Source organism: Cibotium barometz, chromosome 2, assembly GCF_041138505.1.
Source record: "Cibotium barometz isolate CiBa-2024 chromosome 2, ASM4113850v1, whole genome shotgun sequence".
Classification (NCBI taxonomy): Eukaryota; Viridiplantae; Streptophyta; class Polypodiopsida; order Cyatheales; family Cibotiaceae; genus Cibotium; species Cibotium barometz.
The window spans coordinates 46,163,689-46,176,571 of NC_141047.1; the positions used below are offsets into that span (position 1 = coordinate 46,163,689).

Below are 12,883 nucleotides of genomic sequence, written 5' to 3' on the forward strand. Positions count from 1 at the left end.
CAGCCCTAGCTTGGGGTTGGGTCTAGACTTAGGCTTAGAGTAAGTGTTATACCTTTTCATGGAAGGCAGCCCAAGGCTGCAAGAACTGTTGTACCTTTTTGTACATATATGAATATACTTAATACTCTGCTATCTATCTCTCTCTCTTCTCTCTTGCATTTTTGCATCACCACGTTCCAAGATGTGTTTAGAGGAAGAAATGTCGGCTGCAGCATTATCTTGACTTATTGTCCAGGACTTGGCCGACCAACAGTCGGCCAGTCCATGTGGTTATTCTCAAGCTAAACGGCATTGTTGCTCATCGTTTTCAGTATTCAGCCCTAGCTTAGGGCTGGGTCTAGACTTAGGCTTAGAGTAGGTGTTATACCTTTTCATGGAAGGCAACCAAGGGCTACAAGAACAGTTGTACTTTTTTGTACATATATGAATATCCTAAATACTCTGCTCTCTCTCTCTCTCTCTCTCTCTCTCTCTCTCTTCTCTCTTCTGCTTGTGTTTTTGCATCAACATGTTCCAGGATGTGTTTAGGGCTGAAAGAAGACTCCCAGAGCTTCCGCATGTAACACTGAGTAACACTTCAAGGATCTGATGTTCTATTTTTTGTCTTGTTTCCACGGTCATTGAGCATATGGTTCTGGCAGTAGCTAGAATATGTTTGGTAGGAGTTGGGTTAAAACTCAGATTCCCTAAGACTTTGATAGCTTGAAGATGACACAGTTGTGGTGCCTAATAGTTTTAGGAGTCTTTGAGAGGGAGGTATGATGTCCCCTAGATACAAGTATTTACCAAATCTTGGAAAGGATGGGCATTATGTTAGAGCTAGCAGATATTTCTCTCAACGATTTCCGGTTTCCAATTCCATGAGGAGTTGGAGGATTGAAGAATGGTTTATGTTCTCCAAGGATCTAAGAAGGTTCTATTTTTTGTCTTGTTTTCATGGTCATTGTTGGAGGAACGGCAACTTTGCTATGCTAGTTTCTTAATATGTAGCTTTGTAAATTTGATAGTCAAGTATAAACCTAGTCTAGATACAATTGATGCAGGTAGCTATTTTCTCTTTCATTTATTTCCAAGGGTGGAAATATCCTAAGTGGGGAGGAATGTTATGTACCTAGCACTAACCCTTGGGGTTAGGGACGAATCTAGAAAGGTTAGGGGAGCCCTTGGATTAGGGAAAGCAGGCTTGGATGGGTGGCTAAAGTTCAATATTAATAAATCGAAGGTTATTGGCTATTTATGACTGGACTATTACTTATAGCAACAATAAGCACTATATAAGTGACTCTTCGGTTATTATTGATTCGTTGTGGTCTAGACCTGGACCAAGAGCCTTACTCCTACCATGGATATGGCGGATCACAGGTAATCTTGTTGAGGACCCCTGTGGGCAGGCACCGGTGGTATGGGACGCCAGGGCTAATTGGCATGGACTCGTGGGAGTGGAACCTTAGCCCCTGGCTCGGGGGAGGTTTGCCGACGCAAACCTACGGTTGGGTGGTGAGCTTGCCTGCACCCCTTTTATTTGCTTTCTCTAATCTTGTTTGTGCATGGGTATTAGGTTGAATCCTAGAGGGATCTTACACGGACTAGGGGGTTCCATATCAAAGGCTGGCAGAGGCACTCCTTAGAGGCAACGGGAGTGGACTGCTGAAGAGCCGGCCTGAGGTGATCCCAGGTGCGCAAGAGGCTGGCTGCAAAACTGTCTTCAAATGCAGGGCTAAAAGCCACAAGCCCTCATCTCCATGAAAATCCATCTCGTACTCTAGGGCTAAGGACCTTCCAAAACCGGGATGCGAGCGAAGATCCTGGCTAGGAGGAAGTCCTCCCAGGGCTCGCGACCCGGAAGAAGTCCACAAACTATCAACTTGCCCAAAAGGGCACGGCTCTAAATAGGGGGAAGCACAAAGGCAGGGGACGCACACGGAAAGCGAGGCAGCGGGAGAAGGCAAAGGCGAAAGCAGGAGGTTGGAGGGAGCTGAAGGAAGATGCGGGGTGAAAAGGAGGCGCACAAGAGGCAGAGGAGCGAAGGAGGACGGAAAATGCACGCAGGAGGGCTGGAGGTAGGGTGCACAGAAGGCAGCAAAGGAAGGGGACGAAGGGCTCAGAGGGGCGCAAGATTGGGGAGGGTGGGAGATGACGAACGCTGGCGGAAACACACAGGAGGCAGAGGCGGGGCAACGCAAAGGAGGAAGGCGGGGCAACGCAAAGGAGGAAGGGAGGAAGACGCAGATGCACAAGCGGGGGGAAGGCTCCAGCTCGCTATTCTATGTTGTTGCATGCGTAACACTTTCAAGCTCATGTTGGACAACTTAGGGGGCTGCTTCAACTATCTATGTTCTGGACTCTGGTTCTGATGGCCACACATGACTCCAGAGAGAGGATTACTTGGGAGATCTGAATTCTTCCCAAGCATGAGAGTAGATCACTGTTTGCTAAACCAGTAGTTCACCACCTTCTTTCAGGTGATCACTGATCATCCACTCTCAGTCTTCTATACAGTAAAGGCTTCGAACCCTTACCTATATTCACCGTAAAAATTTTGATCAGAGGTCTACCACTGGTCAATTCAGCTGTCTATGGAACACAACGAACCCTATAAAGTGGCATGATGACATGGCGTTGGAATCAGCTTTCATATTCATTATTTGCCATTACCAGAAACCTTTTGGAAATTGCCGTTTTCATTCCCTATGAAGATGTTTTGACCACTATGTCTTACACTCCTACACTAACTAACGGCCCTCCAAACCAATCAAATTGATCAGCAAAAATATCCTCAAAGCTTGGGAGCCAAGAGTTTTCTTCTAAGATCCCATTCTTCCCTGGCATGCTTAGTCACTGCCTTAAAACATGTTATATACCAGGACTAGGATTGTACAAAGTAGGTTATTGAAAGCTTTTGAAGGCCCCAAGTTTCGTAAGTGTAATGCTTGTGGAGATAATCTATCCTTAAACCATACTTCTATCCTTAAACCACACTTTGGACAAGGTCACCGTATCAATACACATTCTGAAGCAAAGTCTACTTGTGAACAGTTGATAACACTTCAATTCATTTAGGACATTACCTGCTGCATCTATATAAGAAGTAAAGCCCACTTGTCCCAAGAAAGACTGCCAACCATGCCCAAAGTCCAACAACAGCCGGTATCCTGAAAAGTGTTGATGCTGCAACCACAACAAAAAGCACCAAGTGGCAAACCCGCCTACATAAAATATAAGCTTCAGCAAAAAATTGTTACTCAAGTATTTCAGACCAGTGCTTTAGGACTCACAAATGATAACAGAGTTGATATAGGTTAAAAGCAGTGCAACAATTAGGACCCACAAGATCGGAGCAAGTCCCAGTTTCGTTATCCTCCCTAGCCCACTCTTGGCATCCCCACGGTTATGGAAAACCCTCCTTGCATTTGACTGTATAGAAAGTCAGTAGCAAAACCTTACAGCAGAAGCCAAAGTGATGAGCTCAGGAGTCAGAGCAAGCGAAACCAGCCAGTCGACAACTACTTACAAGGAAAAGAGCCACATGCCTGTTGCCTTTGTCAGAGGCAAGCTGGGCTGGTGTACACCCAGTGTTGTCAGTAACCATAAGATCTTCTTTTGTGCCTGCTTGAACCAGCACAGTGCATGCTTCTAGATTTCCTCTAATAGCTGCCCAGTGCAAAGGAGTGCAACCTGCTCTTTGCCAGAGCACCATGATATTCAGTAACTTTCTCTAACCAATGTTTGACATGTTGCAACTTTGTACTGTGAGAAGAAAAAAAAAGAAGCAACAGTACTACCTTCTCTATCTTGCCGAGTCCGATAGGCATCCATGAAGAGGAGCAATCTCACACAATCAGCAAAACCTTTGTATGCAGCCCTATGATTTGATATATCATGTTCACAAGGTTAGTTCCATCGCAAGAGGCTGATAAAAAAGCTGTATAAATGTTTGTAGAACAGCTGCCATTACAGCAAGGGCAAGGGTGCTACCAATGGAGGGGGCTTCTGCCATCATTGTCAAAAGAATCAATGTCAGCACCCCATTTCGTAGCAATGTGGTACAACAAAGCTGTCTGACCATATTGGGCTGCCACATGTGTCGCCTGGAAAACACCAAAGAAGAGTTGGTACAGCCTTTAAATTTTCCTCAGTGACTAATTTCAAAAGCTGCTTCACAGCATCTACCACTGGACTTTTTAAAAAATTCAAATGGCTAGACATGTATTTGTGGTTGTCATGTGCATCACAGATGCCATGGACATTCTCAGGGCTAGATCCAGAAGAGGCAAACAGATAAAGACCATGAACGAGTAGAAGATAGGTAGAACCAGAATGTAGGAGCTTCAGGTGTAGCATCTGAGGTGGACATGGAGCAGGACTTGGAGCAAGAAGCAGTCGGTTGGTTCCAGAAAGGACTGTATGGTCGGCTGACCCAGCACATAGGGGCAGCAGCAGGCACATCATGGACAAGTAGATCATCCAGTCGGGCAGCGTTTATGGACATGGAACTGGCCGACCAGCAGTCGGCCAGCGTAAAAAGAGGTCCAAGATCCATATAAAAAGGCTCCCTTGCTCTATGTTGTAGTCATTCAATCCCACTAGGGGTTTGGATCCTAGAGGTCCCATAGGGGACAGATTTTGGTGTTAACCACCTTTTTATGTAAGGCAGCCTATGGCTGCAGATTTAGGTACCTTTTTGTACCATAGAATATACTGAATTTTCCAGCACCTGTCTCTCTCTCCTCTCTCTATACCTGCGTTTTTGCATCAGATGGTTCTCAAGAGTGTTTAGGGCTGAAAATAGACACCCAGAGCTTCCGCGTGTTACATTGGTATCAGAGCATTAGGCTCAGCAAAGCTAAACACTGATTCAGTCCCAGATGATGGTGTACAAGTCCAAGGTACAGGAAAGTACACGGATTCGAAGCCTAAGGCAAGAACACAGATCGGGAAGAACTCCCAGGAGGTTTGTTGGTGGTGTTCCACAGTGCCAGATGGGGATGGCAGTTCCGTGAGCCAGATAGGTTCTCAGGTAACGGTCCCAAGGGAGGTTGATCCTCCAAGGGTGATGTGAGAGTGCCAGACTCAGTTCCAGGAATGAAGACCAAGACGGTGTTTAGAGTCAGGGCAGGAATGGATTGTGGACTAGAGGAAGACCAGATGCATAGATCTTCATCAGAGACAGAGTGGTTTGGAGAACAGGCCGGGTTTTCAGAGAAAACGGTTGCCAGGGATGGATGATGACAGAGGGACTTCGGGATAGGATTGGGATGATGACAGTCCTCCAAGAGCAGGTTGGATTCCCGTCATCAAGTTTAGCAGAGGGGGATGTCATGTGCATCACAAATGCCATGGACATTCTCAGGGCTAGATCCAGAAGAGGCAAACAGATAAAGACCATGAACGAGTAGAAGATAGGTAGAACCAGAATGTAGGAGCTTCAGGTGTAGCATCTGAGGTGGACATGGAGCAGGACTTGGAGCAAGAAGCAGTCGGTTGGTTCCAGAAAGGACTGTATGGTCGGCTGACCCAGCACATAGGGGCAGCAGCAGGCGCATCATGGACAAGTAGATCATCCAGTCGGGCAGCGTTTATGGACATGGAACTGGCCGACCAGCAGTCGGCCAGCATAAAAAGAGGTCCAAGATCCATATAAAAAGGCTCCCTTGCTCTATGTTGTAGTCATTCAATCCCACTAGGGGTTTGGATCCTAGAGGTCCCATAGGGGACAGATTTTGGTGTTAACCACCTTTTTATGTAAGGCAGCCTATGGCTGCAGATTTAGGTACCTTTTTGTACCATAGAATATACTGAATTTTCCAGCACCTGTCTCTCTCTCCTCTCTCTCTATACCTGCGTTTTTGCATCAGATGGTTCTCAAGAGTGTTTAGGGCTGAAAATAGACACCCAGAGCTTCCGCGTGTTACAGTGGTGGTCTAACTTGTAGATACTAAACATTTGAGGCATTGAATGAAGTTTACAAAGACTGGCTTTCTTCTACACGGGGAATAAAGCCATGGACTACATGTTGCTGCCAAGCCCAAAACTTGGCAAAGCTTTCCTGCCCAATGATGGATCTCCTCCATGGACCCCTCCCCTTTTGGGATAGAGTGCATTATGATCATTCTTGTATACTTTATAGCATGCTCCCCCGTTTGTTATGTGCATTTACCTAGGACTCAGCTTCAGTTACTAGGGTTACAGTTTCAGCTTAAGTTTTGTTTCAGTTTTCCATGACGATGATATTCCATGGACACTTGTAATCATCTTTTGTCTCATAGGCTCATCGTGTTAGACATCATCATCCCCTTGCTGCTGGCTTCCTGTGTGTGGTCTTATTTTAGCCTTTAGGGCTGACCATGTTAGCTAGAGGGGCTGGTCACCCCTCACATCTTTTCCCATATTTTATCCCCATTTTATGGAGTCTTGGACATTTATCCTAGTCGTGGAGGTCTAGTCGGCTGCCTCTACATGGGCATATATATAGCCGGTCATCCCCTCACTCATATTCCTTGCATTGCATTATTTGCTACAGTCCCTCACATACGAGGCCTTCTTCCCCTCTTGCTCGGGACTTGTATCCTTGTTTGGTGATATCGAGAGCAGGTATACACCTGTGTTTCCTCTTCATCTCTCTCTCTCTCTCACACTCTCTCTCCTATGTTTCCACTTTCCATCTTCCTCTGTGCATTCTATCATGGTATCGGAGCGCCGGTGACTAGCAGTGTTGGATGCTCCCTCCTCTCCCTCCTGCGTTTTTTTTCTCAGTTTTGCTACCGGACAGTCTACCTCTTCTAGGCGCTTCTCCACTGCAGCTTGTGGTCATCCATCATCGGTTTTGACCCCTGAGACGCCCTGTACAGCTGTTGGCCTGCTCTGTTTCAGGGCAGCAGTACTGTTAGTGCTGCTGTGGTTTCTTCATCTACAGGTGGTTTGCAACAGTCGGTTTGCCAATCGGTTTATCTAAGGCTTGGTGGTACCTTTCACTTCTGCGTTTCCAGAATCTGCCCTATCTACGGCCTCTTTTACCTCTGCGTTTTCAGATTTCCAGCCCTGTTTTACTGCGTTTTCTGGACTGATTCTTCTGGTAGCTCTACCTTCACTTGGGCTTCTTTAGTTGGACCCAAAGGTACCTTCTCTTCAGCGTTTTTCCTCATATGAGGTGTGGAAGCTGGTTAGCTTGAATTTTCAGGTTTTAAGCCCTCTGGTTGGCTGCGTTTTCTTCTCCAATGGACACATATCACATGCAGAGGGGGTTTGTGTGGATTGTGGCTTTGGTGGTAGTTTGGTACTATAGGAGGACACAGAATTTCTGATTTCAGTCAGCATTTTTGCTGATTTTGGAGCATCTATACCTGCGTATTGTTCCTGGCCTACACAGTTACCCGGTTTCTTCATGTTCCTTGCCTTCTGTTGGCAGTGGAGTGCTGTTTTTTGCTGGATAGCAGTGTTTTGGCTGCGTTTTGCTTCCCAAAGAAGTTTTCTACACTCAGAGGGGGCCCATCTCCAGCTACTTCACTTGAGGACCAGTTTCGGCCCTCGGGAGTTGTTTTGTATCTATGGAGACTTTCTTCTGTGACAAGAGTTTACAGATTTTGGAGGAGAGTAGTGATCTTTTTAGAGATCCTGAGCAAAGTTTATTTTGTCCGAGCCTGTGTTCTTTGCAGTGTTTGCAGAGAAAGGAGGGTGTTTTGCCTGTGAGGTGTGATCCTTTCACATGGATCACTTATGTGTTGCTGATTCTTGGGATTTTCTACTTATGGAAGAGTCTTCTGCTATCAATGATGCTTTTAAGGACCTTGTTACCATTGCAGTTTATATTCCTGCTTCCCTTTCTCATTGTGAGGAGTCTACCTCTACCTCTCTTTGTGATGCTTCTGAGGATGCCCTCCCCCTTCCAGCTTGATGCGGTGCGCAGGTTTGTTGTTTTGGAGGATGGACTTTTGGACCCAGTGGGATGCTTTGGATCTGTGGTTGCTAACCATGCATGGGGCACAATGGTACATCCAAAGTTTTTTGGATTTGGATCAAAATCACGTTGGGCTTGTACTAGTCCGACAACATTTTTTTTCAGAAGGGGATGTGGAGTCCTTTCATCTGGCGATGCCCACCTCAGTGGAGTGTGCTTATGTACAGCACTGGGCAACTCATGGTACGGAGTTTGAGCAAATGGACCCCATCTTTTCTTCAGAGCCTTTACATCTTGCGGTGCCAACCTTTCCAAAGGATGCTTCTCTTCAGCATTTGGTAACTCTTGTTACAAAGTTTGAGCAGATGGACTCAGAGGGTTCCAATGAGGAGCAGCCTGCTTCATCCAAGATTCATTATCTACAAGATTTGATCTTGGTTGGTTATGAGGTTTTTCATACCTTCTCCAAGCTGGAAACACGACAATTGACTTCGAAGAGTGTTTTTACACTTGGAAGTAGAACCATTATCTGGAGCAGCATGAAGCAACCTGCATGGTTGTTTTCTTCCAGAGGAGCGGTGTACCTAGCAGCTTGTTCTGTTGCTTTTGTAGCTGAGTTGCTGAGGAGATTGCTTGTGGAGCTTTCTTAGTACCTGTGATTGAGGATGGCGTCTCTGGCTTCTTGAAGTTCACTCAGCATCCAATGCTGAGAGGGGGTGTTAGACATCATCATCCCCTTGCTGCTGGCTTCCTGTGTGGTGTCCTATTTTAGCCTTTAGGGCTGACCATGTTAGCTAGAGGGGCTGGCCACCCCTCACATCTTTTCCCATATTTTATCCCCATTTTATGGAGTCTTGGACATTTATCCTAGTCATGGAGGTCTAGTCGGCTGCCTCTACATGGGCATATATATAGCCGCTCTCTCTCTCTCTCTCACTCTCTCTCCTGTGTTTCCACTTTCCATCTTCCGTTGTGCATTCTATCACATTGGGCCTTTTGTAAGATGTAAATATAACTTTCTTTCTTTCGCCTTTGATTCCTCTATCTAGGAGGTTTGAATAGGGGGAAAGAAACAAACCAATGGTATGCGGTGACACCAAGGGTAAGAGAAACGGCCATGAGAAATGCAACTGCCAACTGATTGCTGATGAAGAGAGTGTAAATGAGTGCCTATGCGTTTTAAAGAAAAGCCCTAGAATCACTCGAATTTCCCATCAGATGAGTTGTATCATCCATCAAAAACTCATTAGGTTACGTAATCATTTGACATTCTGCTATGGAGACCCGATGAGATCAAAAGGGATCTTTTGTGCCACTAGGCATGTTTGACCCTCACCAAAATGCCATCCTCTGTGATGTGCAAGTGTATGACATGAAATGCCAATCATCAAGTTACGACTAGCATGCCGTCCACATATCACAATGAGGATGCCCTATGGTATGCTCTTTTCGAGCGATTTTAGAGTATATCCTTATATATACACCTAGATGAATCTAGGAACATGCCCAAAATCCACCTTATAAGAAAGTGCAATTTATAACCTCATGGTAGTCATCCACAAGACAATAAACCATCAACTCCCGAGTCCCATCATGCATAGTATGGACTAGATACGGCATCCCCACTAACGTCATCAGTGCCTAATAGTGGGTGTAGAACTTGATATGAATATATGCTCCCACACACACACACAGCATACATTCATACAAAGGTCTATGTACTGAGTTTCTATCAGAGCTCCGGAGATATAGGGCAAACTCAACCATAATGAAGCCTAGCACCAAGGATCATGTGTCTCTTTGAATCTGCTCTATGCTACGCTTTAAAAACAGGATGTGAGAACTGTCTGACTATAATCCTCATCTTCAAGTATGTCTCATGAGTTTGTCTACATGTCTTTATGACTTACATAAAGGATTATAGATCTCTTATCCTTATACTTGATGATTGACGGAGAGGGCCAAATCCATCTTGAAATAAGTAATGGGATCCCCCTCGAATCTTCAGTGCCACTAGGCATGTTTGACCCTCACCAAAATGCCGTCCTCTGTAATGTGCAAGGGTATGACACGAAATGCCAATCATCAGATTACCACTAGCATGTCGTCCACATTTCACAATGAGGATGCCCTATGGTATGCTCTATTTGAGCGATTTTAGAGTATATCCTTGTATATATACCTAGATGAATATAGGAACATGCCCAAAATTCACCTTATAAGAAAGTGCAATTTATAACCTCATGGTGGTCATCCACAAGACAATAAACCATCAACTCCATCATGCATAGTATGGACTAGATACTACGACATCCCCACTAACGTCATCAGTGCCTAATAGTGGGTGTAGAACTTGGTATGAATATATGCTCCCGCACACACACCCCCCCCATGCACACACACAGCATGCATTCATACAAAGGTCTGTGTACTGAGTTTCTATCAGAGCTCTGGAGATACAGGGCAGACTCAACCATAATGAAGCCTAGCACCAAGGATAATGTGTCTCTTTGAGTCTACCCTATGCTACGCTTTAAAAACAAGACGTGAGAACTGTCTGACTATAATCCTCATCTTCAAGTATGTTTCATGAGTTTGTCTGCATGTCTTTATGATTTATTAACATAAAGGATTATGCATCTTTTATCCGCATACTTGATGATTGACGGAGAGGAGCAAATCCATCTTGAAACAAGTAATGGGATCCCCCTCGAATCTAGCATGCCACATATTAGATATATGTGTAGCTCCCAACAGTTCTTCCGTGTTTCTAACTGAGCAACCCTCCCTTCCGTGGGAGCTCCCGGCAAGGCGGCATGCGGTGAGATCCAAAGCTACCCCACTAAGATCATCAATGCATGTGATATGTGTGTTCCCAAGTGACCTGGCACCTGAAAAGACTTTAAAGCCATCTCACAGAGAGAAGTATGGTCAAATTTTATGTATGAGATACTCTATTCAATTGTAGCAATCAGAGCCCATGTGAACTCTAGAGAAGGCATATTGTAACGCCCGGGGTCTCAAACATCCGTGCCGTTAATGGGATCAAGCACTCGATGAAATAAATGGCACACACACAATTACCACATCATCCAGGAAAAGATAAAAATGATCTAGACGCCACATTGGGGTCAGAATAGGCTGAACTCTCCCCCCCCCCCCCCCCCCCCCAAAAGATATCTAAGATATCTTATTATCCGAGTATTTTTCAAGTACAAGCTATGAGGGTCTTCCCCACAGGAAACAGATTATCCAAATACAAAATCCAACACTTCAAAAAGTACATTGATCCTCATAAGTATGCCAAAATACCATATATCTCGAAGCTTCTAGTGATAATATCCAATATTCCAAAATACCAAAAATATCCTGGAGCTTCTACCTGTGAGAATACTGATTTTCCTCCCAACAAGCCTTCGTGCCAAAACACTTGTGAGGCAGCAGGTACAGAAGATGGCAGCAGCAGCTTCAACCCTTGTATGAGAAAAGTACGGCCAGATACACAACAGCAACAGGCACAGTATAGCCAGGTACACAGTAAACAGACCATACAACAACTACACGTACGGTGAGAAGTAGGTACAGAAACGGCAACAGAAATCTGTGCATCACGAAATACAGCCATACAGCAGGTACGTTTCGATACAAGGGAAGCAATCCATATAGCAGAGTGCTGCCAGGTACAGAGGTGCATCTAAGTATAGTATCGTCACCCACAGAAGCAGCCGGTACAGTTAGTGACGTAAGGCCAATGGAGTGCCTGTTGGAGGTGACAATTCGCGCAGCTACTCTCAGGTTGTCGCATGACTGGAAGTTGTGGTGGATTATCTAATATGCAAGAGCATGGGAAGTCGAAGAGCCATATATAGGGTGTGGTGGCACCTTGTCATAGATATCTCCTCGGGCCGGGTTTTTGGGGGGAGCAACGGCTGGAGGATGGGAGGACGTTGCTCAGTGCCCTGGATCATATGCGTGCTCCTGCTGCGTCACTTTGGCAGTGCCTAGTGCAGAAAGTGGCACAGAAATCCATACATCATGTGGGTAGATGTATGAAGAGTTGGCGATGCTAAAATTTTCCCTTTGATCTCATTTAACCTTAGAGAATCGTACTGCTTCAGAAAAATGGTAATACAATGCATGAATCTCCACGTGGTGATTAATCATGTGCCAAGTGTGTTGGGCCATGCCCATGTCCATCCTCCATATACATGGGCACCCTGTTAGCACATTTATCCCCAGTTTCTGCCCATATTTGGTGTCCCTTTTGGTCCCTTTTCATGGCCCTTGATTGTGGGCTGGCCACCCCCTTTTTGTATATTTTTCTGGGATTTTTCCCATGCTGGATGCATTTTTCCCAATCGGCCAACTTCACCTTGTCCAGTCGGCCAGCCCCTCTTACCTATAAATAGGTGGGCTGGCCTCTCACTTTTCATATAGTCTAGTCTTTCCTTTTGCTCCCTCACTTATGAGACTCTTCCTGTCTCTTGCTTGGGACTGTATCATTTCAGTATATTCAGCATAGTTGCTCCATATCTCTCTCTCTCTTGCACTCTCTGCTCACAGCACACTCTAGTGCTTGTTTGCTTCCGCTCTGTGCACTCATTCACACATAAAATACAGAGGCCCATAGGTGGTTCCCGTACATTTCTCAGCCCCCATGGTCACACCAAAAGATGCTCATGTCCATTAACATTCTATTAGCCACCAAAATGATATAAATGGTGCCAGCACATGTTCTATTGGAATAGTTTGTACATTATACATGGATATCACATGACCATTGCAATACAGAGCTTATGTCAAAACTGGTGACATCTCCTCTGCCTCGAAACAATTGTCCTGACTAAAAAAGAAGCTATATATATATACCGTCATAAGCCCAAATTCCACATAAAACCCTTAGGCTTGTTTCCCCTTGAAACCTTTGTCATGTTTCCACACAGAACCATACATAGCACCATTCAAAGATAGTGCCAACAACGGCATACA

At 45.2% G+C, this 12,883-nt stretch overlaps 1 protein-coding gene across 2 annotated transcripts in view; it reads right to left on the reverse strand.

The window, feature by feature from the left end:
- The window catches only part of LOC147641148 (protein S-acyltransferase 24-like), a 57,336-nt gene that overhangs the window by 19,540 nt on the left and 24,913 nt on the right, over nt 1-12,883 (reverse strand). For both annotated transcript variants that reach the window (XM_086818648.1, XM_086818656.1), the window contains 5 exons: nt 3,976-4,088; nt 3,783-3,862; nt 3,512-3,675; nt 3,276-3,414; nt 3,069-3,168 (listed from right to left, as the gene is read on the reverse strand). In XM_086818648.1, the coding sequence (XP_086674774.1) occupies nt 3,069-3,168; nt 3,276-3,414; nt 3,512-3,675; nt 3,783-3,862; nt 3,976-4,088 (596 nt within the window). The remainder of the gene's footprint in view (nt 1-3,068; nt 3,169-3,275; nt 3,415-3,511; nt 3,676-3,782; nt 3,863-3,975; nt 4,089-12,883) is intronic.